We start from the raw sequence: 26,680 nt of genomic DNA, 5'->3' as shown, positions 1-26,680 counted from the left end.
CCATGTACTGTACCTGATACATACACCAATTAATCGATACCAAATTGAATTAAATCGGAATTGAATCACAAGCTTGAGAATCCAAATCAAATTGAATCGTGAAATTTGTCAATAACCAGCCCTACAAGCAATGTTTTCATATCAACATTTTAGTGATCGTTTGACTGTCGAACACGACTGACTGAATTAATTCTTTACCATGAGTCTCTTTTAAAACTTCACTAAATGAATATGCGTTTGTCACTCAAACCAGCAACAGATAAAGGAGTAAACAATCTAAATCGGACAACTTTTCTGTTTGGTGATCATGCAACATCAAACCACATTTACAGTACCAAAGTCGTGTCAGAGGTGAATATATGCAGGTTATAAGATTTTTAGGTTTCTTCTCATCATGCAAGCGCATGTTATCACTTTGAGAAAACCAGTGAACACCAGAAAATAAAAATATTTACAGATGACTACTATTTATCGAAAATAATGCATTTATGTTAAATATGGCCTGAAAATCATTTGGAAGGAGGTCTGTAAGTTTGGAATTTTGAAATGGAAAATGTTTAGGAACCCTAGAAACTAACCCTTTTTTAAAGTGACTTCCATTTTAAAAGCTAACCACATTGCATCTTACCCCTTATAGCACTAACCAATTACTACACAACTTAACCTTACTTATACCCAATGCAAACATTCAAGACTGTTTGTTTGCATTATTGCATTACAATTTTGTATGATCACACATTACAAACAGCTCTCCGCTTGGAAAGCTTCCACTTCTTTTTATATAATCACTTTGTTTTACAGATTTTAATAAAGAGTTAAATACAGATCGCTCTTATCAATTTTTTTTTTTTGATTATTATATACCTTGTTCAACCTTTGATCAAAGATTTAAAAGATTAATTGAAAACATGCATTTTAAACCCCAGAGAAAAAGAATAACTTTATTTCCCTTAAATACATATTTGCACTACATTCACTTCTCCATACGTTTAGTCTCTGTATACGTTTTTGGCAAATGTACATAATAGCAATACCGATATTTACACTTTTTTCAGGTTGGAAGGACATAATCTGGAATGCAGCTGGCTTCATCACAGACCTTTAACTGTAGGGAGACACAAACTACAATAGTTTGAGAACTGACGCAGTATTCTGATTCAACAAATTATTTCTGTTAACATCATCTGAATACAGAATTCTTCTGATAACTTCATTTATCTCATACAAGCATGGCAAAGGTAAAATAGTATTCATTAAACTGTACTGCATTAAAAAAAAACAGACTAACTGTGGAACCGTCAAAGATTCAAAAAACAAAAGTGTCGACCCGAGGGGCAAATGCTCATGTTATTCTACCAATTAAAAACAAGCATCAAACAAAATGTCTATATTCACATTAACATGAAAAAGAAAATCTGATTAGGCACGTACGGTAAATATAAACAAGACATCAGCGTGAAGTTCGAGCAGTACAGTTTACAGAACAAGGGCAATTTTAGTATTGAGGACAATCATGATTAATTAGATGCAAAAATCACAATGAATGAAGGGCTGTTTGATTTGTAATCTAGATCAGTTAGTTTTAGTATTTCTTGCTAAGAAACTGATTCAAGTTTGATGTGTTACCAGTAAAACCACATGCAGCCTGACAATACAATCGAACACACAAAAAACTGAAATATGATCAAAACTGTGCAAGCGCAGAAAACCTATTAAATCAACACCATGAAAATGAAACAATTAGTGGCGAAATTTCACCTGCTCTGTCATTACAGCTGACTGAGACTCCAGCATCTCAATTCACACGTGGAAATAATGTCAGAAATGACCACAAAACTCAACTCTCTTACTTTCAAACATTTAAAGCTTCATACAAAAAGGGCCGAAAACAACAAGAAAGAAAGAAAAAAAAAGTTAGAACAACTGGAATTAAAAAAAATCAAACCAAGTTCATCTATAAAGGCCTCCTCTCAGCACTCATCCGGACATTAAGGAGAGGAGAGAGATATTGTCTGGATATGAACTGCCATCAGGAAGCAGAGGAGCCACTAGCAGGAAATCAGTCTGTTTCTTTAAAGGTTTCCCCAGGACTCTGGTGGAGGGAACTGCTCTACATCTCCGCTCTCATCGTGGGATTCTTCTCCTAAATCAAATGTCAGTTTGTATCTCAACCGCACCTTCTCCTTCAAAAGGAAAAAAAATGGTATAGGTTAGAACATGAAGAAATGCCATGTAATCAGAAAATATCTACAAATCAGCAGCAAAGTTGGTCACACACATCTGACATAAGCCACAAACCATAACCAGCACAGTGAGCTTTACTGACAAATTATGTTCTCATCACCACCGGTATAAACGTTGGAATAAAGATTTTTTAAATTAATTAAATTTAAATTTATTTGATCAAAAATACAATAAAACGGTAATATTGTGAAATTTTCGATTTTAAAGCTGGATTTTCAGCAGCCATTATTTTCAGTCAAAGCTGGTTAATATTTTTGAGGAAACAGATACATTAAAAAAAGAAAGAAAAAAAAAGATTATTTGATGAATAGTAAGTTCCAAAGACCTATATTGAAAAATTCAGCTTTGGCATCACAGGAATAAATTACTTTTTAAAATATATATAAATACAAATTCAATTTAAATTGTAATAATATTTCACATCAAATAAATGCAGCCTTGGTGGGTATAAGACACTTCTTTCAAAACATTTAAAATCTTAATTATTCAAAACTTTTGATGGGTAGTGTATATATATTTTTAATTACTATTGCATAGGGCTGCAACAGTACACATAATTCATATTTCAGTACATACCTCAATAATGGGGTCACAGTTTGGTACAGCAGAGAGAACAAAGAATCTGTCTTGAAATTATTATTCATGTTACAAACGGTGGCACAGCTACAAGTCTTCTTTTCATGGCCAAATCTCAGGTTTAAATACATTTTATTTAAAAAGTTTTAAGTTTAAATAAAATTTAAATGATTTAGATTTTTGTCCTCATTTTGTTGTGGGTATGTGTACACGGAAATTACATGTGGCAGCTGTGATGTGTAATTAGTTTGATGACCTATCCATCCACAGTGTTGCCATGTTCACTTATTATGACTTTGGGCTTGTTTTTTCATAAAGTAGCTTATTAATATTGGCAAGTTGTAGGTGGTTTACTGATCTTACTATACAGAGAATGGGAATTTACGTCATTGCATTCTAGGTAGTGGTCACCATATTTTTGGACAACAAAGGAGCGTACAATGAAAACAAATGTCATGCTCTCTTAAAGTGATGGTAGATAAAATAATGAATACAATATAGCTTAATCTCAGCCAGTGGATCATTTATTTAATCGACATGTAACATCATATCGCCCTAATTTCATAATGTTAAAGCATTAGGAGTTAACATAACAGTATGGCCCTCTGTAATGCATTCCTGAAATGATTTGTATTGTGAAAGTGCTATACAAATAAGTTTTACTAGACTTAAATGGAACAAGTACAAGATTCCTTACCGAGAGAAGCTGAACAATGAAGCAAAGGAGCACTACTGTACGAACACTGAGAGTGATCTCAACGAGATACCACAAGTAACATTTACAGATGTATTATCATATATTATTTATGGTGTAGCAAATATAAATTCAAGTGGTTCAGAAATTATTCATCTGTAATATCTCTTTAAAAAATACAAATTATAAACCCCCATTTTGGTTGCTTATTTTCATTAACTTATAGTTTCAATTTCACCATTGTGTTTTATTCCAAGCTGGAAAGCTGAAAAATTGTGCTCCATTTGAGATATGTTGTCCACACCGGTCGTGAGAGCGGCTAAAGCCCCATTCACACCGCGACAAATTGACATGATCCCATTCCTTTCAATGGAGCATTCATATTACAGTTTCCCCTGCATTATGTTGATTACTAGGGACAAGAAAACTGATTATTTGTTAAATTCAAATGACGTTTTAGTAATTTTTGACAGTACGAGTGACTTTAATTTGTTGACAGATCAATTGTTAATCTAGTTAATGATTTAATACACTACCAATAACATTAGAGCGACAGCAATGGGAACTTGAGAATGGGGCTTAAAGCAGTTCATAAAACAGCAAGCGTTCTGTTGCTGTGTCCGAAACCGTTCCCTATCCACCATATAGTGCACTATATCGGGTGTCGGCCATTTTGTAGAGGCGTCCGAATACTGAGTGAACAACTACATTCCCTACATTCGTTCACTGGTTTGTACCCACAATGCACTCTGATTTCTAGAGTACATCTGATGTACACTCGCTGAGGCACTGTTTCCCAAAATCCAACAGCACACGAGAGAGCGGGAGTGAGTGAGTTTGAATGAGAGAAGCAGTTTGCAGCTTTCTTATTTCTGCTTTAATGTTTACTTCACTGGTTCCAGTTTGTACTTTTTTTTAATCAATAATCATTACTTGATTAAAACATATTAAAATATAGAGCTTTTAAATGAAACGAAATTATATATATATATATATATATATATATATATATATATATATATATATATATATATATATGGTAAATTTGTTTTATATTATATTTATTATTATTAAAATAAGTTCTGTCAATCAATTAAAAAAATGACTAGAATAATCACATTAAAAACACTTAAATTTGTATATATATTTTTTTTATATTTTATAATGTAATAATTTCACAGTTAATCTCCAAATTAATGTAGAAACAACATAAAGCATTATATTTTAAATATTTGTTTAATGGCATCTTTTTTATGAATGAAGGCCAGTATCACAAATACAGCTACTGACGTCGATGAAATTGATTTTTACCCCAATTTTAAACATTAATTACAGCCATTCAACATTAGTGTAATTGAAAGCTATCAGTTTTTCTTAACATTCATTAGGCTTATCAAATATAACAACTTTTAATTTAAGTGAACTTAAAACAATCCTCACTTAAACCCATAATAAATGTCATAGTTACCTGTGTCTACACAGAAATTAAAGTTAACAAACAGTCTGCACTGCATAAATAATAAATTAAAAATAGATGAATCCTTATTAAAGCTATAAAAGTTCTTTAGTCAAGAGCAGTGAGTAATTTTCTCTGTTAGCTTTGTTCTTTGATTAACATTAATGACAGACAGAAGGCTACTGCACGCGAATCTCACACGTGTCACAATTTCTCACAACTCTTTACTTTCATTTTAAGACTAACTCATTTAAGACTGCTCCTATGAGGACACTCAACAAAACTGACATTTTGGCATAATTGTGTGTTATTGTTCGTACAAGCGCGAAAGAAACTCGACATTCACAGACAGCGTGTTTTCTTTTGTCTTGAATGGTTTAAAAGCATTTAAGTGTCATCATATAATGTAAACGCTAGCCAAAGGATGACAGGAAAAACGGATGGTGCGTTAATTGTTCTCTATTTCCAGTAGATTTGGCTATTTGGGCATGTTATCTCTTGTCCCAAGGAATTAACAACATCCATCTAGTGCTCCAAAATGTGTCATTTTTTGTACATACCGAAAGCCCCATTTCTGCATCCAATATATATGTACTGTTGCAGCCCAACTTTTGCATTATATTCTCTGATTCTATCAGTTTATTTACCTTGTGAGGATTGGCTAACAGCAGGACCTGTGTTATGGCGGCAGGGGGCAATAAAGGGTTGAAGGCAGGTAAATCTGATCCTGATGGTGGCTGCAACCTCACTCTCATAGTCTGTACATACACAGAATACAGCTTTAATACAAAATTCATTAGCGATTTACCGAAGACATATATAGATAGAGTTACCTTAGGAACAGCAGACTGGAATCGTACATTTGTGATGGGCACAGGGGCAGACGACAACATGGAGATTATCACCACTAAAACATCTGGCCGGGCTGGTGGAGAGTCTCTTGCAAAATGGAACAAAACTCGCAGGCTGAGTTTATCAAAGATTGTCACGGGTAACATGCTACCTGTGAGGTCAGACAGAGAAAAAGGAATCGTTTAAATAAATCTTCAATTGAATTGATATTCTAAACAGCAATAAAACACATGGGTCAACACATCCTCACTTTAAAACAAACAACAAAAAGAAAAAGCATCCACAACATCATCACAATTTACACAATACACTATGGACGGCTAAACATTTATTCAAGCTCATGTAATTCCAAACCATATAATTTTATTTATTCCATGGAACACACAAGACATCTTTAAAAACTGTACTAGTCACTTTTTTCCATACAATTAGTCCCCATGCGGACTGAGGCTTTCAAGCATCAAAAAGAACACAAAAGCACCATAAAAGAAGTCCATATGACTTGTGTGCTGAAGGAATACAACAGCTTTGTGAGGAACAGACTGGCATTTAAGCGTTTTTTTGTTTGTTTATAATTCATAATTGATAATTCTCCTTTATTTCAAGCTGCTGATTGAGCGAACAATAGAACAGTTCGCTCACCTCTACTTCTGTCATGAAAACACCACAAAGAGCTAGGGCAGACGTAGTGCTTTTCGGTGGACAATGATTATTTTGTTTTTTTGTTCCTAACATAAACAGATCATGTGACTCAGTCACAAATAATTTTAAAGGTTTACTTTACAGAACTGATTACTCTCAAAATTGTTAACTTTTGGAGTTTATAGTAAAGCAGGCTTTAACTAGAGAAAAAAAAAACATTAAAATATATTACAATACATTTCGGGCAGGAGTCGCTACACTCCATATTCTGCTAATAGCCCCCTTAAAGGAATAGTTCACTTAAAAATGGAAATTCTGTCATCATTTACTCACCCTGAAGAATGTATGTACAGGTTTGAAACAACTTGAGGGTGAGTAAATGATGACAGAATTTTAATTTTTAAGTGGACTATTCCTTTAACTATGTGATATGAATTTATGTGAATTGTCTCCTGTCTGTCCTTTACCAAATCTAAGATGTTTGCAAAATATCTGTTTTTTAAATAAGATTTAAGATACTCAAGACTTTCTACCGTCTTAAATTCTGACACTAAATGTAAGTAATTTTAAGGTTTTTTAAAGACCTTCAGGAAACCGATTGTAATTGCATGGAAAAGAACAACCAGCCAAATTCTTTTAAATGTTCTGTTTTTACGTACAAGTTTTGAAATGACATGAGTGATTTAAAAAAAAAAGGAGAGACAATTCTCATTTTTAGGTAAACTACTACTTTTAAAACAGTCTGCCCTAAATCTTACTAGGTTTGATAGTCTCCAGGGGCACAGTCAGATTCACCAATGAGATGTCATCCTGAGGGGTAGAGGCTGGAGTGATGCCTGCTGTGAGCTGTGAATTCAGCAGAGCTCCTGGCTCAGAGGAAAAGGCCAACACAGGGCTAGGGGTTGTAGCGGAGTTGTTTACAGACTTGATCTGAAGGTCTCGTAGTGTGGGTTTGGACTGAGACTGAAGCTTGTCCCTGTTGAAAAAGTTTCAATGTATATCTGTTGCACTGATATAGCCTGATGTATTTTAAACCATGAATATTACCAGTAATCTGAAAGTTCTCCATAATCTTTGCATTTATTAACAAGCAAACATTTTCTAATTAAACATTTTAAAGGCCTTAAAGGGTTAGTTCACCCAAAAATGAAAATTCTGTCAGTAATTACTCACCCTCATGTTGTTCCAACCCCGTAAGACCTTCGTTCATCTTCGGAACACAAATTAAGATATTTTTGATTAAATCTGAGAGCTGTCTCACTCCTCCATAGGCTTCTAAAGACGTTATAACTTGCTGGCCCAGAAAATGCATTAAAGACATTGTTAATATAGTCCAAGTGACTACAGTGGCTCAATCTTAAGTTTATAAAGCGAATAAAGCGTATAAAGCGTAGTGTTTTAGCGCAGCGCGTCTGTGTTGCACGTCACCACGTAGGCTCACTATTGGCCGACGCTGGTCATGTGTGTGATGCGTGTGACGTACAACACAGAAGTGCTGCGCTATTACACTACGTGAAAATCTCGAGGCCCAGAGAGAAGGAAATGAATAGTGGAATAAAGTCGTTATTTTTTTTATTTTTTTGTGCACAAAAAGTATTCTCGTCGCTTTATAAACTTAAGATTGAGCCACTGTAGTCACTTGGACTATATTAACGATGTCTTTAATGCATTTTCTGGTCCAGCAAGTTATAACGTCTTTAGAAGCCTATGGAGGAGTGAGACAGCTCTCAGATTTAATCAAAAATATCTTAATTTGTGTTCCGAAGATGAACGAAGGTCTTACGGGGTTGGAACAACATGAGGGTGAGTAATTACTGACAGAATTTTCATTTTTGGGTGAACTAACCCTTTAAGAGCAACCATTTTTAAGTGAAAGTGAAATGATATGTAGCTACCAAATGACAAATGACATTTCACCCAACCGTTTTAATATGTTTCACTAAATTAATGGAAAAATGGAAACGGGTATACATTTACCATTTGACCTGAAGATTTTCTGGGGGTAGAGACTGCTGCATCAGGGTCTTACCCAACAGATCTAACTCGTCTAGGGATTTAGTGGATGTCACAGGCACAGTTACAGGCGTCTTGGTAGCACTTGCCACTGGCAACAGCACTGCAGGGACTGGCGCAACGGGAGCGTCCACAGAATCTGATGACTAAACAAAACCTTGAAGTGTTATGGTAAGCAGGGTATATAACATATTGGGTAAATAACATTTACCCAAGTCATCAATGGACCAGGGATTTTTATAATCAAATAGTGGTGGGTTGTTGACTATTCACTCTTAAGGTAGGCACTTATCAAACTGAATTCTGTATGTTGTTGCAACGTCAGTGCCAACAGAGCGCATTTGCTCTCCAGGCAGCCAGCCTTAGGCCCAATCCCAATTCTATTTTATACCCCGTTGCCTACCCCTTACCCTTGCCCCTTGAAACAGAGTGGCAAGGCGTAGGGGTGAAAATATTACCCTAAGAAATGGGACACCACTACTACACCGTTACACGTCATTATACGTCGTCGCTAGCGCCTACGTCACAGGAGATGCGCCAATGTTTATCACAAACTTCCAAGATGCTGTCGTCAGCTGTAGTCATCTCAATTGCGTGGGTTACAGCTATTTTTTTGCATTTTTCTTCTGAAGTTCACAGAAAATAAAGGAGATGACGATATCTTCGATACCTAAGTATTTTTGGACTTCAGGAAACGTTGCTCGTTGTCAGCGCGAAAACGAATGAGCCTCCGAGTTTCATCAGGTGTCCCAGTTTTATAAAGAACATACAAGACTGGTTGATCATGTTGCAAAAAGCACAAAACTGTGTAAGCACTGTTCGTTTATATCGTGTTCACATATAACCACAAGAAAACAATGCGTTCATAGCAGACGTACGGTAAAAGATAAGCCAATTCCCTGCCACAATTACATTCACCAGTTATCAGACATGAAAATATGTTGCGGGACTATCGTTAACGAACTTCAGCGATTTTTTTGCAAACGTTTCTTTGAAGAACATGACCGTAAATATGAACACAAGATTGAATGTGACAAAGAAAATGATTATTGGCAGCCATGTTGCCTCTGTAGCCGGTGTATGCAGGTACATTTCTCATACCCTTCGTTTGAAGTGTGGTCCCGAAAAATCTTCGTTTCAAGGGCTATCTGGCCTTTCCCCCTACCCCTACCCCTCCAACCAAAAGAGAATTGAGACAACCCTACCCCTTCACGGGAACGCACAAAACAGAGGGGTAGGGGAAAGTGAAGGGGTAGAATTGGGATTGGGCCTTATTGTTAACAGACAAAAAAAGGCCAATTCACAGTGCACTGACAGATACTAGGGGTAGGAAGGGGCAAAAACATCCTGTTGTCATACTGCTGATGTTAATTTAATACTGTGGGCAAATAATTAAATATATATATATTCAAATATATTACAAATATATTAAATATTCAAATTAAATAAAAAAACAAATCTGCTAAAGTAAAAAAAAAAATCTTCCAGTATCACTGCACAAAATATTTTAACCCTCTTGGGACCACAAACGCGCCTGCGCATTTTGCTCGTTTTTTTTTTTTAGCAATCAAAATAAACACTAAATGCTCTGTTAATTTTGATCTTTCATTTTCGTGTAATACATCAATCGATCCTGTTCAGTTTCTATTTTTTTTCTGTATACTCACAATAAAAATAAAGTGTTTTGCTTTTTGACAAATAAAGAAAAATTAACATGATGCGATTTCTGCCTTCTCTCTGTCAGTAAACTCCCATTTGAAACGCGTTCGAAAATGATATATAACTCCGCGAAAATTCAGTCAAACAGGCAAACAGACCCACGGGCATAAAGCTTGAGATCGCATCTTTTAAATGAAGTCATTTATATAAAAAACAAATATTCTCAGCTTCTGTAATCTGTATAAAAAGAGAGCGACTCCTGTCGAGCTCATTAGGAGCTCATTCACAGTAATGTGACCACTCCCCGGAGAGCGCGTGCTATTCAAACGCAAATTCTGAGAACTATTTCAGAGCTGTGAAACGCCCACATCAGCTGTAAACAAAGCGCGTCGCGACTCCTCGCGAGTGAGACATTATAGCCTACCTTATGGAGAAAATATTCCTCAGAACAGTGCTGATGAGGAGCAATATCTCCTGAAATGAGGAGCAGATTCCGCCGAGGAGTGAGGTAGGCTGTTTTCTTTTCTCACGTGTGGAATAACGTTATGGAATAACGTTAGTGTAGGCCTATGTAAACCGCAAAAAGATGAATCGCATTTCTATAATATGACTCGCCTTTCTGTGAGATGAATGAAGGGGACATATTTGTAAAGACTGTTTAGCCTAAATATGAATCGCGCGTCTGTGTGTGAAAGAATAAACTGCTTTGCTATAGCCTACTGAGATGAGTAAAAATCAACTAGTATATGTTGAAATAAAATGTATTTGTATAAGCAATGTATTAAACTGCAAAAAAAATACTATTTTTGTCAAAAATAAATTCATAGACTAAGATGTTAGATGTTCCAATGTTGGCTATATTCAAACTAATGAATACATATGATAAAATGTAGGCCTATAATCTTTTTTTTTTTTTTTTTTACAAAGAAAGAGTACACTTGAAATATTTTTGAAATTGTAATTATTGTTGTAATTGTAACATTTTGAATAAAATAGCAAAACATATTTACAAGAGAGATGTAAGCGAAATCTTAAATGGTCAATATAAGTCTTCTTCTAAATACATCTTTTGTCCTTGCATTGTGGCTCAGTCAGTTTCACACCTGAGTGAATGGCTCATTATACAGAGTGGGTGGGACATTCATAATCTAAGGTGTAAACTACTCCTCCCCCTCGCATATTGGATTTCCAAGCAAAACCTGTTTTACACCATTTAAATCAATGTATTTTTTTTGTGAACGATAAAGCAAGACTATTTTTACATCATTTTGAAGCTAGAACTCAAAGGGACAACATCAATTAGTCAAAATTCTTGTGGACACATATTTAATATGTGTTTTGTGGTCTTAATTCAGCAACTTTCATTTAAATTTTTTTCAATAACCACGCATAAACATTATTCTCTTAAAAATACAAACATCTACATACACGTTGCTCGCATATTATGGTAGCCCCGTTTGTGCTATATAGAGTGAATTTACACCTTTGCCATTAACATGTTTATAAATAACTGAAAAAAGCACAAATGTCAAGGCATGTCAGAACATCTCAAGGACCCCAAAAACAGCTTGGTCCCCAGAGGGTTAAAGGCACACTATATAACTTTTTGCCACTAGAGGTCATTTATTAAAAACAAAGGCATAGCTTGATGACACCTTGATTTCGTGAAATCATGGGAGTTGTTATCTTCACCTCTACAGCCGGTGGAGAATACGACGGAACTCAGGCAGAAATCATATTCATGGATACATTAAAGATTTATTAACGTTACGAAAGCCGTTTGAGCGGAACGAGGCCGCTGGAACAATTGCTAATAAGACAAGCACAACACACGGCTCGAGAGCAGTGGAGCTTTTATTATGCTGCAGTCGCCGCTTCCGCTTCTTCCGGTCATGAGTATGTGGGGTAACACAGCGCTGTTTTATCATATTAGATATATTTGAGTGTGTTGAAAGTTGTTATAATGCTACTCTGTGCGTTCACTCAGTGGTTTCTATATGAGACACTTGTTGCACACTGCAGTGAGCTAGATCAATATTAGGTATGGTAAATATGGTACTCGCGGTAAAGAAAACGAGATTTAAACAAAAAGACTAACTGTGTTGAGCTGTATAACAATAATTCGTTTTCTGTCGATGAAAATATCCAACCAGTTGCTCACTTGTCTAATAAAACACAGAGTAACGCAGGTATGATGTCATTAATAGGCGACGCACGGACACGATCCGTACCCTGGTTAAAACTGCTTATTTCTCTGAATTTAAACATTCTTAGAAACATTTGAGATAATGTAAGTGCACAAATCGACATAATATATAACATCGTTCAAGTGTTTTTTGAATATTTTGATCCAAAAATCTTACATAGATTTAGCCTAAGGGACAATGTGTAGGAATTTCTCCCATCTAGTGGTGAAACTGTATTTTGCATTCAAACGAATTGTGCGTTTTCAAATGCGTGTTGCATCTACGGTAGCATTTATGTACCAAAAAGCTATGACAGGTTGTCTTCTACTTAATCGAGTTTTCCTTCGGGTGAACAGGTTTGTTATTTAAAACAAACTGCAACTTGACACAACGAAAAAAACAATGTTACAGTATGAATTACTGACTGTGAAAAACATGAACTATGGTAATTAGTAGTAATGCCTGGCTTCTTTATTCATTATATTTTTTGAAGTACGTGCATTGTTAGATATCACCATCATCAGCGCCTTCTCTACTTTACGCAATAGCTGCTATTCATCAAAGAGCCTGTTTAACTTAACTATAAATGTTCTACTGTCTATATAATAAAGTACACAACCAAGCAATGAAAAAAATGCTTGTAATTAAGACCGTAACATTGACTTACCTGTCGAGAAGAAAGCAGGCAACTTTAGCGTCTCTTTTGAAAGCTTTCTCCTGCATTAGCTATCCCGACATTAACTCTTGTTTTGTAATCTCCGGTCATGTTTCCTTTTACGGTCTATTTTGGACTTTTTCGATGACGAGGACTCCTTATCCTGTGAATCAGCATATGTATGGTCCTCCATTATAAATAACCATGCAGTGCAGCTGTTTAAACTTGCCGGGGCAGTGACAAGCGCCTCTCACTGCTCTGCTCCTCCGCTTCTGCTGGCTTCAGTCACGTGACGCTGGTTCTGAACGAAAACGCGTTGTGGAAACACGTTGGCCTAGTACTTTTTGTCCCTCTCTGCTATTATAGTTTTTCAAGATGGTGGAACTACATGGAAGCCTCCATGGACCTACCCATCCCATGTATATAAAGATAATAAATTCTTCGTTTACGAGGATTAGTCTGATCATTGGCAGAGGTATTTGTGCACCATTGAGGACATATTTATGAATAAAAATATTGATTTTAGATAATAAAATACCTAAAAAGCTACACATTGTCCCTTTAAGGTTAAAACCGTGATTAAAACAGGCTAGTTGGGGGGTTCCACCAATGAGAGATTACTGACATGTAATAATACCTGCAGGTAAGATAAATAATTCCTGGTACTGTTAATAGAATAGCACTCCATATACTGTTTGTGTACCGTCTTACAACAACAATTTGAAAACAAATCTTGATAAATTAGTCAACTCATGCCCACCTGAAAAGTATTCCACGTCATAGCATCTCCATATTGGGAAGGTGAATTGACTTCAGTCAAGCCTGAAACAGAGTTACAAACATTAGCATGTTATGCCACACGTGGTCTTGTCACTGCACTTACTGTTTACTGTGCAAAGTTTCTGCTGAATTAGCTTTCTACTGAAGCTCAGTTTACAAAATTACTTTTAAGGAATGAATGGCCAGTGGCCTGAGACAGCCCCCAAAAGCCAGTGCCACCCAAACAAAAGTCAGGTATACATTTGTTGATCATTACATACTAAATATAAAATACATTTAATGGTTTGAACTGGAATATGACATGCAGTTGCTCCCCACAAAAATATTTTAATGCAAATTCCTTTAAATCAACATTAATAATTGCAAATACAATATTGAGCGAAATAAAGTAAAATTATGATTTTTTTTTTTTTTTTTTTTTTACTTTGCAGCTCTCGAGGTACTTCTCAAGACCCGCGTTGTTTCGTTCCATTGATTCCGGTCTAGTTGCATTTTGTTTAATTCAAATTGCAAATAGATTATGTAAAGAAAACAAGCAAAGAGTGCTCTCTTTATTTATGGCTAAAGCTGTTAATCACTTAATTTAAGCGTGAGTTAACTGAGTTTTGCACTCTCGAAAACTCCCGTACAATCAGTAAACCTGACTAAACTGCACAATGAATCACTTTTTTACATCGTATTTATACTTGGTTATAATGAGACAAGGTTTGAAATTGTGACCTTTTTGGTCACATATGCTCCCTAAATTTAGTATGTGCAACCTCAAAATATATTTGGAAGCATTTGTGTGAGTGCAAATAATTCTTGTGGTGCAACCGGTTTTCTAGTGATGGCTTGGGCCCTAATAATCCTTAGAAATACAATAGAGCCTCTGCCCCTTTGGAGCTTGGGCTCTAAATATTGAATTGGGGGTGGGGGTTTATATGAATGTATCTCTGCAGGGAACCGATTCTTTTACTCTTATCTCTGTATAAAGTAGGATTTATAAGCGCAGCACTGATTTGTGTACAGCAGTACCCAAAGAAATGCTATATCGCTGCTGTTCCATAAGTGCCACCTACTGTCAGAGAATGAATTTGCATTTTCCTTCAGTCCGTCTGCTGTTTTTGTTTTGTGCAGGTATGACTTGTGTAGCATAATTTAACAAATCTAAAGTCAGACCATTCTGTTTTTACTTTAAATCCTATAATTAAATGCCTACAGATATTTTTTTAAGACCAGTTGGGCCTGTTATAGAGTAAATGGGCCTAAACATCAATTAAATATGCTTAAAGAAAAACATTTAAAATGGCTACAGATATTTTTTAAGACCAGTTTGGCCTGTTATGTAAGGAATAATTGACGACGGGGCGTTGAATTATTAGAAAAATAATGCGGCCATGATGCTTACACCTCAGGTGTGCATTATTTTTAAATAATTCAATGGCCCAGAGTAAATTATTCAGCTTATACTACGATTACAACACCTCAGAACATTGTTCAGGTAATGTATTTCAAGACATTTGTCAGGTTTTTGTCCTTAAAACGCTTGTGTGTAGGATACATTTTTTACGCATCTAATCCCAAGCCTCCATTGCTAATTCCAAAACTCAATTTTAGAGCTATTAACGGAGGCTTCAGCCACAGATAGAAGACTAATGCAGTTATTAGAGAGTGAGAGAGATAGAGAGTTAAGCATGTATGAATTACCAAAGTCTGTGCATCTCTCAACAGTGTGCGCCTCTATTAATAGCAAAACTGTAAGTTTATCTGCTCCAAGAACAGAGCCGTTTTTACATCGCTAGTGAAAAATATCTTGTAGCTTTTAAATTGTTAAACTATTTTACTGATAAAATCGTCAGAGCAGAGCTGACAACACGTTTCTGTAGTGTGTGTCCGTACTGTATGTGTGCGTTTGAGAAGGAGAGAGAGCAGGAGAGAGAGATTATGTGCTGTCCGTACATAATAAATGTAAATAATAAAGATGTTGTGGGTTTTTGTTCTTTTGCTGTTGTAAGCTGTAAGGACCTTTGAAATAACAGAAATCATTTGGAGAAGTGATATGGAACTGTAATGCGGTCAAGACCTGCCTGGAACTACTTAAACCGTGCGTTTCCCTGAAAATAATTACACACCTTAGAACGTTTGTAAACCAATCAGATTCAAGCATTCAACAGCCCCAAAGTATAAAGAGCAAATAAACAACAAATAAATATGCTTAAATAAAGAAAAAACAGGCAACCGGAATCAGAATCAGCCCATTTGCTTCTTAAAAAAATCTGGAATCGGCCCTGAAAAATCATGATCAGTGCAGCACTACTGTTTTCATTTCACTAAAAAAATGTGGTGTTGTTTTTAAATAAATTAAATCTGTTTATAATATACTGTATATATAAATTGTAGTTGTGGTGCGTGCTCCTTAATTTTTGGTGGGTGCTAAAGCACCAGTGCTATCAAGTAAAAAGTTTAATTTCGAGCCCTGTGAGAAAAGTGTATAACTCAGTCAAGTGAGCTTGTGCTGAACAAAGATCGCTTTGAGAGGGTTTCCTTCTCTGCAGTGATTCTTCTGCACATCTCTAATTGGCCACGGTGTTCATGCACTTAACAGACATAGCTGTGCTAAACAGTGCAAAACTCTGCAAAAACACATTGTAATTAAAGCTGCAAGCAGCATTTATCGGGGTTCAAGCAATTAAGGCCTTTAAGGCCTTAAAGCACAAAAGCATCAAAAGTTATTAAGTTTTATTTAGCAAGCATGTAACCACTGACAACATAGATGGAAAAGATCATGTTCTAGCATGATTTACCATGATATACCACATTCTAAAATGATTTACCATAGTTCATCATGATTTATCATGGTTTACCATGATTTACCCTGTTCTAGCATAGTTTACCATGATTTACCATGTTCTAGCATGATATACCACGTTCTATAATTATTTACCAGGATTCTTACATGATCTACCTTGATACACCACATTCTACTATTATTTACTATGACTTACCATGTTTCTAGTGTGATTTACCATGATTTACCACATTACTAGCAATTATGTGAAGTGTCAGTGCAAATGAAGTGATAAACACTGACAAAATATGATTGTGTTATAATAGTTATTGTTATACAAGTGAATCCAAAAGCACATGTGAAAAGACTTCATTTTTTTTATGTACTATGCACCTTATGCAGAAGCTCTGCAATTTCGTTGTATCTTGTGTACAATGACAATAAAGAAATTCTAATTCTAATTCTAATTCTAATTAACTCTTCCGAGTCGCCGATCACGCCTGCGTGATCAAATCACATGACAGGTTTAAGACGTTGAAGCATAAAAACAAAGTCACGTTGAGCGCTGCCGTCCACTTCTGTCGAAAGTGCTGGCTTGAAACTCTATTCTACTTTTTGTTTTGTGTTGCTAGACCAAGTAAAAACGGAGATATGATCATTTAAACTTGATATAAAAAAAATATTGAAAATATTGACGCATTCGTAAAAGAACGCACGATGGGATGCGACAGGCGTTGCATTTATTCCAATAACTTCGTCGGTTTTTGTCATAAAACAAAACGGAGAAAAATGTGTGAATCTGCTGACTCTGCTCTTCATGCTGCACATTTTACGGAGTGGAGGAGGAGCCAACTGTGCAAAGAAGCGAAATTGAAAGGCGCCGACGGGATATTGACGGAATAGACAGAAAGACAGAGATGTTATTGCTAGTTTTTGGAAGAGTTTGAGTAGATTTTGAGAGTAGTTTAGGAGTAGTGTAGATAGTTTAGGTATTTTTTGTGGAAGGAAAATGAAGCAAATGTTTTTGATTTCACACTAAAAGTACCTAAAATGCACATAATTTGCATGTATAGTGTGTTTTAACAAGAACTAGAGTAGGCTATGTCAGAAATCAGAAAGATTCAAAAATATTTATAGAAAATGTACCCATTTAAACTTCTTTTTATTAATCAGTTTGGGTAAAAGTGGCGTTTTATTTTATATATATATATTTAATGAAATTATATATATAAAATGAAAAAAAAAATGAAATCGGAATCAGCTAAAATCTATATCGGCGGGTCAAACTCAATGAAAAATCGGAATTGGCCTAGAAAATTGTAATCGGTGCATCTCTATAATCTTTCTGATTGGCTGGTAACAAACATGATCACATAATCTGATGTTCACCTAGATGTTTTATTTATTTATTTGTACATTTTCCGTAGATGGGTTCAATAATCCTGCAAAAGAGGGGCCTTGGCCAGAACCAAGTGGTAATTTTTTTGCCATGTTGGTACTGTTTGGAGCAGGTCTTAATTATTTTGCTACTGTGGTTTGAGCTGAGCTGAGTTGAGGTATAAATTAACTTACAGTTACAGTTGTGTTTCATAGTTGCACTGTTATCATTTGTGGAGCACATCTGGGTTTCTCAAACTGCTGTTCATCGCGATTTCAAAATAAAAGTTTAAACATTGCGATTTCAAAATATAAGTTTAAACTCTTGCTCTGAGTTTGCATGTTTTGATGTGCACATGTTCTCGTTCAAGAAATTACAGTGACTGTAGCATTTCTATCGTACAGAAGTGGCCAGATATTAAAGGTTAAGTTGACATTTGAATTAATTGTTTGGACAATATTAAACAAGGATTTGATAATGCCAGGCTTAGTGTAACAACAACCAGGCCGCTGGCGCCCTCTGCAGGCATTTGTTATTTATGTACATAAGCTATGTTTATATTAGTTTATATAATTTATTTTACATGGGTATATTTTAACAGTGTTCTTCAATAAAACCAATATAATTACTTACGTTGATACTTTACTTGAACCAATTATTGTTGCTTGTTATTATATATTTGTATTTTAAGTCATTTTAAAGGCTGTTGTTAACTTGAATCTATTTTTTACCACAATTTTTTTTATCCGATTACTTGAATAGAATACTCGATTACTAAAATAATCGATAGCTACAGCCCTATCATAATAAAAAAGATTGCTTTTTAAAGCATTTGTTTGTTTCCCAATACTGAAAGCTAATGAAAAGGTAATGTGCAATCCTGCTGCTCCCTCAAGTGGACAAAAGTGGTATTATAGCTTGCATTTTACAATTGAAGTGTTTGAATGAATGAGTGAATAAATGGGAATTTGGTTTTTCAATTATATCTCGGTAACCAGAACGCGAAAAATTCTGAATCTCAGAGCACAGATAGTGCTCGAGGAGCCCTCGACGGAGGCCCACGGAGGCCCGCGACGACACGTTTCGATCAAGAGCCTGGAGAGGACCTTACCATCAAAATTTGAACGTGCAACGACTTTCCGTTTTCAAGTTATTAGTGAATTTGTATTCGGGGGCGTGGCTTAAATGCCCGTTTTACTTTCGTTTCATTTCATTCATTTACTTTCGTCCATTTCCATATCTCAGTGTGACACAATTGTCAAGTAATACTCCAATAGATGAGTTTTGACAAAATATGATTGAAAATGTTAAAATAATGATTTTATAAAGTCTAAATATGAATTATATGACAATATTAGGGAGCAGTATGATGAAATGGCAGCAGGGGGCAGTAAAATACCACTTATTGGCTTAATGACATGTTATATCATTTTTACCTTTTTAACTGTTAGAGGCAAATTTTGTCTGATCTGTCTGAAATTTTTCATGCTTATTAAGAGTCATGAACATTATTATATGAAAATGATATGATCATAGATAGGAATAGGAATTGTTCATAGGAAAAGACCATTCACAGTCAATACAGGCAATTTACCATAGGAAATATATGGTTTTAAAGCGTTTTAACAGTTATAGCGCCACCTTTGGTCCAATCTCCATACAAATTTCCAGGCTCCTTTAGCATGTTATGACAAATATGTGCATCAATTTTTGTGAAGTTCTGTGTTTTCGTTTAGGATTTATAGGCTTTTGAGTGCATTTTGCCACGCCCATTTTCTTTATAACCCAATATACCCATGCGAAAAATGCAAAAGTTCAACTTTTTTTTGATAATTATTTATCTAGAGAGTCCATTGAATTGTCTTAGACTCGTTTGGTTCCGATCGGGCGAAAAACCAGGGACTAGTTCGCAAAAGTAGGTAAAGACAAAATTCGACATAGCAGAAAGTTTTCCCTGCCTACATCCAAATCGGAGATAGCCATTTTGTCCGCCTTGAGCCAAGGATTCCAACGATATAAGACACTTGATCCTGGGACAAACGGTCTAAGAGTTATGAGCGATTTTGAACTTTTGGTTGCTGTAGCGCCACCTATGGGCCAATCGGGGTCATACTCTGATAGGCTGTCCCCAAATTGAGGCCTACCATCTGGCCAGGTTTCAAGTCTCTAGGCCTTACGGTTTGTCCTGCACGATGCGTTTTACAAATCCTTACAATTACAATAGGGTTTCAGCATTTCATGCTTGAACCCCTAATAAGAATGAAGGCTTTTTGCCAGTTATAGCGCCACCTATGGTCCGATCTCCATGAAACTCTGCATGCTTCCTCCCCATGCTCGGACACATATGCTCATCAATTTTGGTGAAGTTCTGAGTTTTCATTTGGGATTTATAGGCTTTTTAGTGTATTTTGCCACGCCCCTTTTCTAAATGACCCTGTTACAGCCACCCAAATGCAAAAGTTCAACTTTTTTTCGATAATTATTGATCTAGAGAGTCCAGAGAATTGTCCTAGACTGGTTTGGTTCCGATCGGGCGAAAAACCAGGGACTAGTTCGCAAAAGTAGGTTTTGGACAAAGTTCGACATAGCAGAAATTTTTCCCTGCCTACATCCAAATCGGAGATAGCCATTTTGTCCGCCTTGAGCCAAGGATTCCAACGATATTAGACACTTGATCCTGGGACAAACGGTCTAAGAGTTATGAGCGATTTTGAACTTCTGGTTGCTGTAGCGCCACCTATGGGCCAATCGGGGTCATACTCTGATAGGTTGTCGCCAAATTGAGGCCTACCATCTGTCCAGGTTTCAAGTCTCTAGGCCTTACGGTTTGTCCTGCACGATGCGTTTTACAAATCCTTACAATTACAATAGGGTTTCAGCATTTCATGCTTGAACCCCTAATTAGTAACCTTGGATGCAATGGGAGTAAATATAAATATAATACTGCAATCGACACTTTTCACGATAAGGTAATTGGGGCAGCTGTACCTGTGATTATTTTTCTGAGAAATTGTGCAGCCCTAATGTGTACTCTTTCTAAACATTTTTTAAAGGATTTCATAACACTGACAATAAAAACAAAAAAGGGTGGCTTTTCTTAAAAGAAAACCACTGAATTCAGGACAGGTAATTTTGACATTTTTCATTTAGTTTTTTAGTTGGGTCATGCATTTTAGGGTTAAGTCCACCAACTTTTCACGCAATACTTCATATGCCTCAATTCACAATCCATATAATATCAAGAGAATTCATGGCATAGTATATCAAGAGAATACAAATGTCATCACAGATGTCTTACCCAGGGACATGAGCTCATCATCCAGAAGGCTGAAGCCCACCTCCTGTGAAGATGGTGTCTGAGAGGGAAATTCAGAGAAAGACTGAGCTGAAAGAGATGTGTCCAGTCCTGTCAGATCCAACAAAGCGGTACTGCTGCCTATGAACACCAAGAGTATCCAATCACACTTTAGAAAAAACATAGGAAATGATGCCCACATTAGTGGGCATTCTATTACACAACAATTTCTAAAAACCATAGAACAAGGTTCACAGCAAATGGAGACACTCCATTAAAGTGTAACTGCCGATTTTCAACCTGCTTTGAATTGTTACAATATCAGAAGTAAATGTTAATGAAAAAGGGTCATCCGGCAGACTTTTGACAGATCTAGGGCTTTCGTGAAAACAGATTATACTTTCGCATTTTTGTAACCCCTACCGCGGACAGTCGGATCGACAGAGGGTTATTAACAGAACATTTATTGTAAGAGCATATTGAAAATTATATCATACTTTGTCTCTTTAAACAGCATTATAGTAAAAATGAAACACTATGGCAACAGCTTTCTTATCTGTATGCGACGGCATTTTGGGCAGAACTGACAGAATGACAGTTTCTTTCAGGTTTTTTTCCCTCTGTTTGGCATAAAATACTGTGTTCGTAGTCATCCAGTTTGAAATGTTGACTACAAACACAGGTTTTTCAGATTTTCTGTTGCAGCGTTCTCCATATTTACGATTCTTCGCAGCCTTCAGCCACTGCCTACAACACACTGGACCCATCAATGGAAACCGAAAGTAACCCACTCCCATAAACCTTTACTCTTTGAATTCTTGCACCAGTGAACAAAACAAGTCGACACTTTTATGACAAAGTTTACTAAGAAGTACTTCCTACTAAAGAAAGGCAGTATTTGAATCTAGTCAAGCGTATTCATAGCAGACTGATGGGAGTGGCCTTGGACGGCAACATGCCAGTGCCGTGTTGCTTTCCTATGTATTAGGCAAACAGGAAGACAACCGCCTTTTTTCTTTGTTTTCTCTAGTCAGGTAGCACAGATTTTAAAACAATATTTTGCCTTTCTACTGCATAGGCAGCCAAGTTTTATTGAAAGCCCATTTTGCCAGCGGTTAAGTACCCCTTTAACAATCCTTTATGATTATTTCTATGAGGCTTAAAGGTGCTCTAAGCGATGTCTCGCGTTTTTTAGGCCAAAACATTTTTTGTCACATACAGCAAACATCTCATCACCATCCGCTAGGTGCCTGTCCCCTGAACACACTGTAAAAAAAAAAAAAAAACACGGTCTCTGTAGACACCCCAGGCTCCACAAACGGCAAGAAAAACAAACTGGGCTAACCCGCACCACGAAACACAACAAACTGTTCCAGCCAATAACCGACAAGAAGGATTTGGGGTGGGGTTTGGGGGGTTAGTGCGTGGATGAGGAGGAGGGAGGGTCTAGCTAGCCTCCGTTTTGTTTGACAATACTTCAAACGTCAACAGGAAGTGACGTCACCCAACATCACTTAGAGCACCTTTCAAATCTTTAGACATCACTGAGCTCACGGCTGATGTCAGTGCTGTACCTGGGAGTCTGGCTGTATTGATGGTGTCTCCATTCACCTCTTCCCCTTTCACTAGCTGCCTGTACAGATTGATCACCTGTGTTAAGCTGTCATTCGCCTGTAAGATCTCAGCTGCAGACAAACACATAAACAAAGACAGTGTCAGAAATTTACCCTATTCATCAACTCATAGGCTCTATTTGTGAAATTTTTTATTTTGCCCTTCGACCTGTATGCCTCACCGAGAGCTTCATCGTTGTCCTCGGTATCACTGGCCAGTCTGAACAGAGTGGGTCTCATTTTCTCACAGCGTTGGTACAGATCCTACAACGACACAACAAAGACCACACAGAATTATTTAATACAGATAAATACTCAAAAAAAATGTCTTCGCTGCTCTGATAAGTCCACCACTGCCATTTAAGGGGTATGACAGGCTGTTTTGCTGACATGTGTGTTACTGACCTTAATGAGCTCCTCATTGCTTTGTGAGCTGCTCTCTTTGCTGTAATCTCCCAGTAGTTGTGAGAGAAGCCCAACACTCTCCTTTACTTCCTGAATAGCATTCACCCTTTTCGACACCTTCTCCATACGCTTCTGATCCTGAAAAACACACTGTATGCATTACACAGCAGATCCTCAGAGCTCATGCAAAAGCTCACAAAAAAGGTACTGTGCAATAAAAAAGCAGCAACTACAGACACACTCTTTCAACAAAAAAAAAAATCCAATTATCAAAAGTATACTTTTAACCCTCTGAGGTCGACAAACGCGCGGGCGCGTTTTGCTGGATTTTCTCCACATTGTAGCACTATAAACTTAAATTTCTTCGTCATTTATGGTCATACAGAAAAAAGAAATATAAAAAAAGAATCTGTGATATTTCTATCTTTTGTATGTGTCCACTTACAATCAAATCAAAACATTGTGCTTTTGTAAAATAAAGAAAATAGACAGGGTGTGCGTTCTGCCTCTCCGTCGCGGTGAACTTTTTTTTCTTGAGCACGTCTATAAACTGAAACAAAACTCAGCGAATACTTGTCACACATTTATGAGCCATACACCTTTATAAACATTTAAGTGTGTACTTTTAAATGATCGGATTCAAAACGAAAACAAATATTCTCTGTTTAAGTAATTTGTATAAAACCAACAAGATGTCCAGCTTCTCAAACGATTCCTAATTATTTTTTAATTTACCACGCCCACTCGCGCAAAAGATATTCACATGCAAATCTCCACATGGAACGCGATCGCGCTCATTACCTCAACAACAAAACACTTCACTTCACTTTTCGTCGAGTTTGAAAGACGTGCCTGAGCTTACATTGGATTTACATCAGAAGAAGAAGAACCCGATTTGAAGACAAGAAAGATAAGGTAAGAAATTATATACTTACATATTAGTTTGCTATTGTTGCATAAATTTCACATTGCAGTTGAACTGTTGCTAGATATATGGTGAATATTATAATAGCCTACTGTGTTTGTGGATATCTGCTCAAACGTAGATATGTATATGGTAACCATAATGTTTTATATTTGAGCGCGATTGCGTTTGAATGTATCATATTTTGGATCGTGATCACGTTTGAATGTATCATATTTTGGATCGTGATCGCGTTTGAATGTATCATATTTTGCAGCGCGATCGCGTTTGAATGTATCATATTTTGGATAGTGATCACGTTTGAATGTATCATATTTTATCCAGCACTGCGCATAGCTTATGCCTACAAGGCACAACAAACCTGGTGTTCACTGTTCATTATATTATATATTGTTGGAAACATTTGTGTGTGTGTGTGTATATTCTGTGAATTTTAAAAAGCAATTTAACCAGAAAAATCTAAAATTTATTCCCAAAATCGTGCAGGCCTTTCTCTTGATATCAGTATGTTCACTTTTTTTTTTCAGGCCCAGATGCCACTGAGGACTTCAGTGAACATGAACATGGTAAAGTGAAAATCAAACACCTTGGAAATGAAAGGTATGTACAATGTTTTTAGGAATGGCACAAAGGTCTCTGTCTTTGGATCATTGTTTTCAATAATAATAATAAATAATAAATTCAATAAGTGCTTTTTTGGCATTTGTTGCGTGTATCTTTGGACTATGTTGTGTTGTAAATAAATCCAAACAATTTAAAAGCCATTCTTTTTTTAAATCTCCTCATTTACAGTATTGTGCAAGGTTGCTCAGAATGACATGGCCTGATAGCTCCTAATAGGGCTGTTAGGGGAGGGTCTTTGTCTTTCTCAGGTGAGAAAAGCTTACATATTAATGACCTCTCGCATAAGGCTTTTTCACACAAAACACGTCGTAAATTTTTTAAATCAATATATTGTCTTATCTGAATGAGCAATCAGGGTGATTTCCACATAGTTTTAGAGCAAATATTCTAGGCTACGTGATACAATTTTCAAAAGTCTTGTGAAGAAATAATCAGTATGGGTTTCATAGCTTTATTTCAGTGAGATTTTTTTTTTGTATTTTCACAAACCACGCATAAATGTCATTATCTCAAAACTACAAACTTTTACATACATGTTGTTGATATATTATTGTAGCAGAGTTTGTGCTGAATACAGTGTAATTAGACTTTAGCCATGAAAATGTCACAAGTAACAGAAATAACCAGAAATGTCAGAGCATGTCAGAACACCTCCAGGGCCCAGAAAACAGCTCAGACCTCAGAGGGTTAAGTATACTCAAAAGTTTTTATGCATATGCTAGGGTAAGCGTAAAGTGCGCGTGACTCAGATTTCATCAGCAGCCTAGTGTGCGCAGTCAGATGTCTAAACGTGCATACTCTATACACTCAGCTAACATATATGCCTTGAGTTTTTTTGCACTAATTAGTTAGTTCACAAGGTAGCAACACTGCCCAGGCCTATTGTTTCATAGTCAAAAAAGAAACCGATAAGACCGAAGAACAACAAACTACTGGAGACAGCAACAACATTAGACACCTGCATTGATGAGTGCTTGAGTGAGGGGATTGAATGATACCTACAACTCTAGTTATACAATACAAAGAATACAAAGCCATTTGCATCATTGATAACTTCCGGAGAGAAATAGCGTAGACACTGAACAAGGATAAAACTTTCTAGTGCGCATTGGTCAAGCGCATCAAAACTTAAGTATACATTGAGCTTTAATCGTTCTACAATCTTACGATTTTAAGTATGGAACTTCTTGAATTATTGACGAAACAATTGGTTTTCCCCATGTGTAAAATGTGTTCTGCTAATAATGACAGATATTAGGAAAAACCTGGCAGATGACAGGAAATTAACATTTTCGATATAAGAACATTTTAAATAAAGTTCTTTAAGTAAAATTCTGTCAAACTGATCAGGTTTTAGGTGCTTAAATAATATAAAAAACATGCACTTTTGTTTTAACAAACTTTGTATGTGGATGATACCACAAAAGACAAAATAAAATAAAAATCTCCTCTTCAGCAATTGAGGCTGGAGTTTCACTGCACTCAAGCAGCGCTACAATAACCTTGTTCAAATTTACTCTAAAACCACAATCAGTCCACTTGTCCCTTGCTACTAGTGACAGTCATCTTTTATACACATATTTCCCACTCAAACTAATTGGAACATACCTTTATTTTTTTTAAAGTTAACTCTTGCCTCACCACATGATTAATAAACAAATACTAGTGCTGTCGATTGAATGCGCTAATTAGATTCATTTATTACGGTAAAAAATGATGCGTTAAAATTATTAACGAATTTAATGCACTTGCCCCAGCCCAGACCTATGTAGGTCATCTTACATTTCATACAGTTGATTGATGATGAATATGATGCAGGGCAACAACACACTGTGTGATGGAGCCTATAGAATGCACTGTGTGATGGAGCCAAAAATGCCCCATTTCAGTTTTTGTCTTAAGCTATATATATT

The 26,680-nt window shown here is 36.2% G+C and overlaps 1 protein-coding gene across 1 annotated transcript in view; it reads right to left on the bottom strand.

The window, feature by feature from the left end:
- Window positions 1-921: 921 nt before the first annotated feature.
- gga1 (golgi-associated, gamma adaptin ear containing, ARF binding protein 1) overlaps window positions 922-26,680 on the bottom strand; it is a 46,289-nt gene continuing 20,530 nt past the window's right edge. Inside the window, exons 8-17 of the mRNA XM_084129946.1 lie at window positions 23,219-23,356; window positions 22,996-23,077; window positions 22,775-22,885; window positions 21,204-21,341; window positions 13,738-13,799; window positions 8,442-8,623; window positions 7,223-7,440; window positions 5,804-5,973; window positions 5,618-5,728; window positions 922-2,183 (exon numbers count right to left, since the gene is read on the bottom strand). Of these exons, the coding sequence (XP_083986072.1) occupies window positions 2,073-2,183; window positions 5,618-5,728; window positions 5,804-5,973; window positions 7,223-7,440; window positions 8,442-8,623; window positions 13,738-13,799; window positions 21,204-21,341; window positions 22,775-22,885; window positions 22,996-23,077; window positions 23,219-23,356 (1,323 nt within the window). The 3' untranslated portion in view covers window positions 922-2,072. The remainder of the gene's footprint in view (window positions 2,184-5,617; window positions 5,729-5,803; window positions 5,974-7,222; window positions 7,441-8,441; window positions 8,624-13,737; window positions 13,800-21,203; window positions 21,342-22,774; window positions 22,886-22,995; window positions 23,078-23,218; window positions 23,357-26,680) is intronic.

The sequence above is a fragment of the Abramis brama genome (assembly GCF_963993115.1).
Source record: "Abramis brama genome assembly, chromosome: 11".
Classification (NCBI taxonomy): Eukaryota; Metazoa; Chordata; class Actinopteri; order Cypriniformes; family Leuciscidae; genus Abramis; species Abramis brama.
This window is presented reverse-complemented; position numbering and strand designations above follow the sequence as displayed.